This window comes from Peromyscus eremicus, chromosome 14, assembly GCF_949786415.1.
Source record: "Peromyscus eremicus chromosome 14, PerEre_H2_v1, whole genome shotgun sequence".
Classification (NCBI taxonomy): Eukaryota; Metazoa; Chordata; class Mammalia; order Rodentia; family Cricetidae; genus Peromyscus; species Peromyscus eremicus.
Window position 1 is genome coordinate 70,342,805 of NC_081430.1, and position 9,374 is coordinate 70,352,178.

Here is a 9,374-nt window from a genome sequence, read left to right on the forward strand (position 1 = left end):
ACATTTCTGGAGAGAGGGAATCTTCATTGAGAAATGCCACTATAAGATTGGTCTGTAGGCAAGTCTGTGGGGGAATTTTCTTCATTAGTGATTGATGTGTCAGGGCCCAGTGCATTGTGGGCAGCGCCAACCCTGGGCAGGTTGTCCTTCCTGGATGGTATAAGGAAGCAGACTGAACAAGCCATGAAGAACAAGCCAATAAGGAGCATTTCCCTATGGCCTGTGCTTCAGGTCCTTCCTCCAGGTTGCTGACCTGAGTTCCTGCCCTGAGACTTCCCTCAGCAATGAAGTATTACCCGAGAATTGGAAGCTGAAATAAACTCTTTCCTCCCCAAGGTGCTTTTGGTCACAGGTGTTTTATCACAGCAATAGACACTGTGAGATATTGTTAGTATAATTTTTATTTATATCTGAATTGTTCTTTAGATATTCTGGAGTCTTGTCATTTCCTGGTCCTACCCAAGTTTTTATACAGCTCTATTTAAAGGGACAACTTGGCTGTCCATAATCCCTATCTCTTTCATGATGTGCCAAATCTGACCCTTAGTCTAACGCCAGCGTCAGCCACTAACCATCATGGTCACCTAAATGCAATAATCCCCCAGATCGTTGCCATAAAAAAGTATTAGTAACACTCATGGGCAGTTTTCCAATAGCAAACACACACACACACACACACACACACACACACACACACACACATGCATACACGCACGTACACATGCACACACACATACACACGCACACAAAGAGACAAGGAGGCCTAAGGGCTTTAGCAGTAACATCTACCTTTAGATGCATTTCCTTTCCCTTGTAAACATATTTGCGTCTGCTTGTGATTACCATGTTGGCAAACACTGAAATATCACTTAAAAGGTTTCGGAGATCAAATATCTCCCTTTGATGCAAAGTAAGTCCTATACATCAACCTCCCAGATAGCTCCAATCCATCCACTGCTCTCCTTCTTCAGGGCCATTCCTTCCTCTCGTCCACCACCATCTCACCCCTGCAACAACTTCCCAACTGTCTTCCAACTTGTCCCTCCCCAGACCTTCCTCCCTACATCACCAAGATATAAAAGTGCAACAAAGTCACGTCTTTTCCTGATTTGAAGCTCTTTATGTCTGCTCAGAAAGCTTGGGAAAGACCTAACTCAGCCCACGGTGTGAGAAAGAAAGGGCACCGTCGGCCCACCAACCCCTTTCCAGGCACCGCGTTTGCCGTCATTTCTTCTCCATTCCTAGAACACGCCTAGGACTTGCCTGCCTTTGGTATTTGCATTTTCTGCCCTCTAGAACTTTCTTTAATCAGTTCCTGCCGTAATTGACTCCTGTCATTTCTAAGACCTTCTCTGACTTTCCTATCTGTCAATAAAGGCCATTGACATTCTCCTCAGACCATACTTCAACTCCAAAAAAAGGATGTATTCACATCTGCCTTGGTTATAACTCCATTGTTTGTGTTACACATGTGTGCCGTATTGGTGAAATCAAAAGATGAATAGACAAATGGCATCGGAATGGCTGGCGTATCTTGGAGTGAAATTTATGCTGCCTGAATTTCAAGAGTGTTTTGTGCAGTCGCAAAGATAATCTCTAGAAGTATAGATGGTGCCTATGGGTATCTCAAGGTTAGTGGAAAGGGAGGTGAGCGTTCTGAAGGGGCGGGGAATCCCCTGGAGCCTCTTTTGGCTCTGGAAATTAGAAGTGTGTGACGTATGTCCTCTAAGCCATGTAAGTGAAGGTGGCTTGTATGAGGGACAAAGATAGAGTCATTATTTATTGGAAGAATTGAAATCTTTGCTATCGGTGAACTCTTTCCATGGACAAGTTCCAGACTGACTTGAACCCATCTAAGTAGCTAGTCCATAAGGCCAAATTTACTAATGAGTTGGGGCTTATTATATCTCAAGATTTGACAGTGAAAAATTACAACAGTACAAGAACCATGCCCTGGAGAAGAAGATTGGAGACTGTCCTATAAATAATAAATGTCAGAGTCTACCTCAATTTGGAGCAATTTTATCCATGGCTGAGAAGGATATCTCCCCCAGAACCCTGAAGCCAATATTTTTAAAGTATCCATCCACATGCAATTTAAGCAATGTTAACTTTGTGTATGCTTCGTAAGGAAAAGCCAATAAGTAGAAGTTAACAGATGGAGCTGGCTACTGGCAATCTCATTCCAGGGATGTTCAAAGGCGAGCATCTTCTCTCATGGGAAAAGCCTCATGAAATCAGCTTAGGTGCTCAGAATGGTCTACAGTGGGAAACTTGATGTCTCTAAGTATCTGTATGGTGATGGGCATCATGATTGTCAACTTGATTGGGTCTGGAATAAACCAAGAGACACTCTTCTGGGCAGGTCTGTGAAGACATTCCCAGGAAAGATGAACTGAGTTAGGAAGACCTTTTATCAGAGAAAGCATCTTCCAGCAGAATCCTAAATATGAAGAAGTTCAAGGATAAGCAGGGCTTCTTGCTTGCCTGCTTTTGTTTCTTGCTGTTCAGTGTGTCTATCCTGATGACGTTACTCGCATTGAAACCAAGTTTCTTCAGCCCTTCTCATGTGAACTTGACTAGCAGCTCTCTAGGAACCCTCCTCCCCTTCGGTGAGAGATCAGGACTGCTGAGGAGGGAGGACTCTTGACCTGAGCTGCTCCAGGTCTCAGCCTCCTCAGTGTGCAGACAGTCATTGGACAACTCAGTGCCTAGGGTGTATGTCACTCTAATAAATTCCCTTATGTAATCCATATTCATTGTATTGTTCTTCCCCTCTGGAGAACCCTGACTGGTACAACAGCCCACACGGACATAAGAGCCAGACTGCATCAAGCAATGACTGGTCCGTCTTGATGAAAACTGACACGGAGCAGCCACCTGTAGTGGATGAGGATTGGGCCTCCGGCTGATGCTGAAATTTCTACTGTGAACGGAAGAGACTTTCAAAGAATCTTTAGGGCCCGATTTACTAATGCAGCCTCACAGAAGTAAATACGTATGGTGACTTTGTTAGTTTTAGAACTACAAGAAGAAAAGTAAATGGATCGTGTTGATTTGGGTTCTCTCTCAGATACTGTGGGACAGAAACAATTGTGTGACACTGAAAAGTGACAGCAAAAGCGCCATCAGCATCTGGCAGGTGAACATCCAGTCTATGTGACGAGACCCCCATCTGGTAGCCTTCCTGTGAACACCGCCCCAAGAAAGAGACAGACTTTTTTCTGCCACAGTTTCCTTCCGAACTCAGGCTGCGCAGCTGGTCCCATGGAGGGGAAGGGGCTGCAGAGGTCTGCCCCCAGGGGACAGGATAGGAGCTGTTCTAGCCAGAGGTTGAACATGATATGCTGAGGCATATGTTGATTATTACCTTGTATATGCTTATTTTAGTGGTGTTTTCAGATATTAAGGCCATTCTGGATCATTTTGGGGATAGTCTTTTTTTTTTTTTTTTTAAGTTTTACTTATTTGTTATATATACAATGTTCTGCCTGCATGTATGCCTGCAGGCCAGAAGAGGGCACCAGATCTCATTATAGATGGTTGTAAGCCACCATGTGGTTGCTGGGAGTTGAATTCAGAACCTTTGGAAGAGTAGCCAGTGCTCTTAACCGCTGAGCGATCTCTCCAGCTCCCTTCGGGGAATAGTCTTATAGACAAATACTACTGCAGACAGCAAAGTGTTTACAATCGGGTCAGTGCTGAGTGCTTTCAGGTTTACCTCAGGACCAATTGCTCCTCAGATCCAGACTCCGTGCCTTTACATGAACCCCTTGAATCCCACTGCCACGCTCATGTCCCTCTGCCCATGGAATGTTCCTCTCAAGACTTTTATTATTAACTATCAACAGTGCTATGTGAAGGATACTCCCATGTGTAGTTTGATAAATAAAATATACTTTCACATGGATCTAATATCTATTTTATAACACACGCATCTGCCCATTATAGGATTTCAGAGGGATGAAGTCTTTGCAGTACCAAAGGGTGTGGTTATTTGAGTCTGCAATAGTTGTTATGAGACTGTCCTCTTAAGTTTTGTTTTTGGCAGAGCTGGATAGGACCGGGGCTTTATGAATGTCTGACAAGCTCTCTACCACTGGGCTGCAACCCCAGCCTTAAGCAAGTTTTGAATATGAGTTATAATCATGGAGGATGAGAGGAACTCAAAGAGCATCACTTCATCAGCTCCAGAAGGGAAAGGAGAAGGAATGGGAAAATTCTGACATATAACATGGGTGTAATGTACACGTGAAGTCAACAAGGTACCCAACCACAGTGAGGAAATGGCCGTGGAGCTCAAAAGAGAGGATTTCTCCAAAGCAAGAGACTGGGCAGTTACCACATAAAACCCATTAGTTCACGGGGGAGGTTAGCCCTGGGATTGAAGACCTGAAGGGGGAATAAAAACAAGGACTCTGGAACACCTCAGCAATAGTGAAAGGGCAATAAAAGATTGGAAAAGAGGCTGACAAGTAAGACAAGAACCAGGAAGGAGAGGAAGTGAAGGATCTCCAGAGGAGCTGATAGGAAATGTTCCAGGAAATGGTATAAAAGCTGGGCCTGGTAACGCAGACCTCCTGTATTCTCAGAGACTTGGGAGCATGAGGCAGGAGAATTGCAAGTTCAAAGTCTGCCTGGGTTGCAGAGTCAGTTTAAGTCCACCCTGGGCAACTTGGTGACACCCTGCCTCAGAAAAAGTAATAGTAATTCATTAAACTCAATAAAACAATATGGACAATATTACATCATTCATATAATAAAAACTCATAGAAAAATCACTCACTATTTTCTTAGCCAATATTTTACTTTTTATAACTTTACTTTTTAATTATATGTATATATGTGGATGTGTGCATGAGACTGCAATGCCCTCAGAGGCCAGAAGAGGGCGTTAGATTCCCTGGAGCTAGAGTTATAGGGGCTTGTAAGCCATGCAACCTAGGTGCTGAGAAGTGAGCGGCAAGTGCTCTTAACTGCTGAGTCATCTTTCCAGCCCCTCAAGCAGGTTTTGGTTTGTTGGTTTCTTTCTTTCTTTCTTTCTTTCTTTCTTTCTTTCTTTCTTTCTTTCTTTCTTTCTTTCTTTCTTTCTTCCTTTCTTTCTTCTTTTCTTTTTTGTTGTTGTTTTGTTTTTTTCTGATTTATTTGGTTTTTTAAATTGAAAATAGTGTTTTTTCATACAATATTTTAAAGACTGATTGGGACGATGCCATTAAATTACTAGAGAGGACAAGAAAAATTAGACAAAATTGAGGCTATGGGTTTGGCAAGCAGGGAGTGACCATGGTTTTCAGAATAGCCTCAGGTGGGACCGTGACAGCTAACTGCTGTCACTCAGAACTCACCTATCCTCATGAGTCACTTTGGGTGTTAAATGTTTTATTGAGGATTTTTAAAATTAGTCTTTCATGTGCACGTTCCTGAGAGCTGAGGTAACCTTGCAGAAATGGAAATGGATCTCCCCCTTTGGAGTCTGAGGGTACTAACTGTCCTGGAGGTGTGGAGGGGAAGAACGCGGAACACCAGGAGGGTGGGCCTGCACAGGGGGGAAAATAAGACGCAAACAAAGAGTGATATTTTTATCTCCATAGCTGCAGAGGGCTCTGAAAGGGAGAAAGTTCCAAATCACAGGCCTGGGACCACTAAGCCTGGTGCCCCTGGGTCACACACCATGGCACCATCAGTTAGCTGAGTCTTGTTCTAAATGTTTCTGGGTCCTGAAGTGCAGAGCGGTGTCAGTCAGACGGCTCCGAGGAAGCCTACCTGCGACGCATAAACCTAAATACTTACATTCCCGATGTTTCACTGCACATGCGCGGGAAACCACAAAGCCCATGACCCTACAGTTCAGGGCAGTCACACTTGGCTTAAGCACCAGCCTCCTGGCTAGTGACAGTGATTAAGAACAGCCCAGGGGAAGCTTGGCAGCACACAGGCTTTCTCACTTGCTGAAATGGAGCTGCTAAGACCAGAGGGAACCTCAAAGCCCAAATCACCTTCTGGTGGGGATGACTCATCCACCCAGGCCTCCAGGGCTTAGCTTCTCCAGAGTGGTCTTTTCATATAGTGCAGCTGAGCAGTGAATTTCAGTGGGGGACTAGATTTCAAAGGACTCCTCAGTGCAGAAGAGAGCAGGGGTTACTCACCCTGGTACCCCTCAATCTTTTGAAAAAAGACTGCCGCTCTCTTCTCTTTAGAGTCTAAACTTGGCAACAGAAGGTCTAAGCTGTATGGGGCAACTTGTGCGGAGATCTGAATGACACTGAGTTGGTCGTAAAAGTGCACTGAGCCCTGGCATTCAGAACTCCAGCTTTACAGATCTTCAGCAGCTGTCTGGTAAGTCAGCCCCAGCTGCTTGTCTCCCAGATTTCCCAGGGAAAGAAATGGGCCTGCAAATTTCACCTTTCTCTTCAGGCCCAGACTCACTCATTTGGGGGAGATAACCATGTTTGAATAGCATTGTGCTCATAGTGACTGTTTCGGAAACACTGGGGACTCAAGTGGAGCCATGCCTGTTACATGTTACATGTTACAGGCAGCATGGCTCTAGCTCCAGGCCCCTGAAGGAGACTGAAGCTGTTCATGCCAATGCTGCTGCCCACAGCTCCTACAAGCCACGGGGCTCTTCCCTACCCCAGGCAGAGTGGTAGGAAAATAAGCTACATTAGTTTCAGCCGTCACCAAACGAGTACACATTCTTACTCTTACATTTGACTTTCAATATCCTCCCCTTGCCCACACATAATATCCTGAAAATTCTGGAGACAGTTATTTGGCTAATCAATAGTCAAGAGGCTGGGACTATTACTCAGTGGCCCCTGGTTGATCCCCAAAATTTCAACAACAATCCTTTATCTTGGCCACCATGAAATATGGTTATCTTTTTATTTCATCCTTCCAAGTCCTCCCATTCTAATAGGATAATTTTGTTTCATGTGTCGGCTTCCAATCTATAATAAGAAAGATTTTGTTCTCTATTTTTATGTGAAATACTTTAGGTTAGCAAAGGCACAGTCAAGAGGGTATGCCTTTGAAATCATTTCTCTTCAAAGAGCAAAATGCCTGTAAAGAAGCAAACAGTAGAGAAGATGGGTAGGCGTGGACCTGGAGTGGAGGCGTGCCTTGAGAGGAAGCAGCACCTCATGGATTCGTCTGGTTCTTTTAGCCCTGAAATCCATAATGAATCTACAGTCAGGCTCAGTGGGCAACTCCAGACGGCGAAGAATCTCCTTCATACCCATGAAGTCTGGATGATAAAACACCAGACTTCTCTCATTTGAAGACTTTCTCAGAGGGACACCCTAACGGCTAGAGTAAAAGAATTCTAAATTATAAGCAATTTTAAAAATTATTGAGTCATGTTAGGTGCTGCTAGGGGACAGAGAAACTCTGGAAGCAATTTTTTTGTTTGTTTTTGTTTTTGTTTTGTTTTTTCGAGACAGGGTTTCTTTGTGCAGCTTTGGAAGCCTGTCCTGGAGCTCACTCTGTAGACCAGGCTGGCCTCGAACTCACAGACATCCACCTGCCTCTGCCTCCCGAGTGCTGCGTGGAAGCATTTTTGGTCCCTATCTTTGCTGATTATCTAGACCTCAGAAAACAAATCTCTCCCTCCTTGGGTGTGAGACAGAATGGAGCCAAGCTCCACATGGCCTGTTTAGGTAAAACTGAGCTAAAGGCAGGTTTAGGCATGAGAAGGGATCTAGCCACGCCTGCCTCATCTTTAAATAGGTAGAAACCGGAAACAAGCCTGGAAGGTTCCAAGCAAAGCTTTTCTTTTCCACAGAGAAGCTGAAGAGTTGGGTCACCAATTCAGGTCCCAGGAGCACACAAAACCCTTCGTGATTGGGGCTTGGGGCCAGGGGTCCAGTGCCACTGCGGTCTGTTCCCCTGTGAGCCAAGCCTCTCTTTTCCCTCCCATGCCCACTATTCTGCCCGCTGTGTCCCGGTCATGGTCACAGCTTCCCCGCGGATACCTCAGGGCATCCCGGGAGGACTCTGGCGGGACAACCCTGGTTGGACCAGAGAAGCTGCCCCGTTACCTTTTTGCTTATTGAAGAAGGGCGGAAGAGGCACGAGGCTGGGACCAAGCGGCTCGGGACCCTCGGTGGCCGCCGGGCTTTGGTTGGAACTTTCGGCTTCCTCCTTAGGCTTCTGCTGCTGTGACGTGGGCGGCTCGGGGCCCGGGGCTCCGTCGCCCGAGGACGGCTCGGGGCGGGATGGGAGGGCAGCAGGGGGGAAACTGAGCACCGGGCTGGGCTCCGCGGGGTCCTGGCGGCTGGGCGCCCGCTCTTCGGCGGCGGCGGCGGCGGCCCGGGTGCTGGTCTCCTCGCGGATGGCGTCCAGGGCGCCTGGCTTCATCGGGGGCGAGTCCTGCTCGCGCTTGGGGCTCTCCTCGGAGGCCGAGGAGGCGTCGCACGACTCGATGATGAGCTCGCTGTCCAGCTCGGCCTCCCGCTCCTCCCGCAGGATGCTGTACTGGATGGACGGCGAGGCAGGAGAGGGAGGAGGGCCCGACACGTGGCCGAAGCTCACATAGCCCGAGGGCAGCGCGTCCTCGGAGGCCATGGGGTCCTCTGACACCAGCTCAATTTCCGAGTCTCCGGACTCCGCACTGCTGGCCTCGTGGTCCAGGGTACTGGGGATGGTGGGCAGCCCGGACCTGGCCTTGGCTTTGGGCCTGTCGGCCACCTGGCCCACCGGCCTTGGACCCTCGGTGGTGGTCTCATAGGACAACCCCTTCGCTTCTTTAATGGCAGCGATCAACTCGTCCTCCGAGACACTGCCTTTCCCCTGGGACTCGGCTACAGATGGTTCTGTCGTCCCACAGAGCGAAGAAGAGGCAGAGAAGCACACACACGGACAGACAGATGGACAGAGAGAAAAGAAATAAAACAAAATTCCATTAGGGGAGATGTTTTGTCGTTGCTTGAGAAACACACATCTCATTAGTACAGAAATAGTCTGTTTCCAGGGCTTTGCTGGAAAGACAGGCCACCTAAACTAAGGCTAATTACTGTTGTGGCCCAATTAATCAGTGTTTTACGTACCTATCCATCATAATCAGCTTTTTTTTTTTTTTTTTTAAATGACCCTGTCATTTCTTAGCAACAGAATCTTGGCTGTATTTGTCTGTTTGGATGCACCAAATTCTAGAAGTTTTAATTTCTGATTCCTGGGGGACGGGGTGGGGGTGGGGGTGGGTGGGAGAGAGTTTCTCAGCTTTGGAGATTCCATCAGATAATCAAATGGATACATATCCCTAATCGAGTTCACCAACATCAAGAAATAAGAAAGTTATCCTTCTCTCCGTGCCCATAGCTGCTCATGCTTTCTCTGTTAATAAGGGAAGACAAGCTTGCACAGACTTCTGAGCT

At 46.7% G+C, this 9,374-nt stretch overlaps 1 protein-coding gene across 2 annotated transcripts in view; it reads right to left on the bottom strand.

The window, feature by feature from the left end:
* Positions 1 to 9,034, bottom strand: part of Rtn1 (reticulon 1) — a 94,867-nt gene extending 85,833 nt beyond the window's left edge. Inside the window, exon 1 of one of the 2 annotated variants that reach the window (XM_059279850.1) lies at positions 8,040 to 9,002. In XM_059279850.1, the coding sequence (XP_059135833.1) occupies positions 8,040 to 8,946 (907 nt within the window). In that variant the 5' untranslated portion in view covers positions 8,947 to 9,002. Of the gene's footprint in view, positions 1 to 8,039 lie in introns of both variants that reach the window. The other variant, XM_059279848.1, reaches the window with a different exon arrangement.
* Between the last annotated feature and the right edge of the window lie 340 nt (positions 9,035 to 9,374).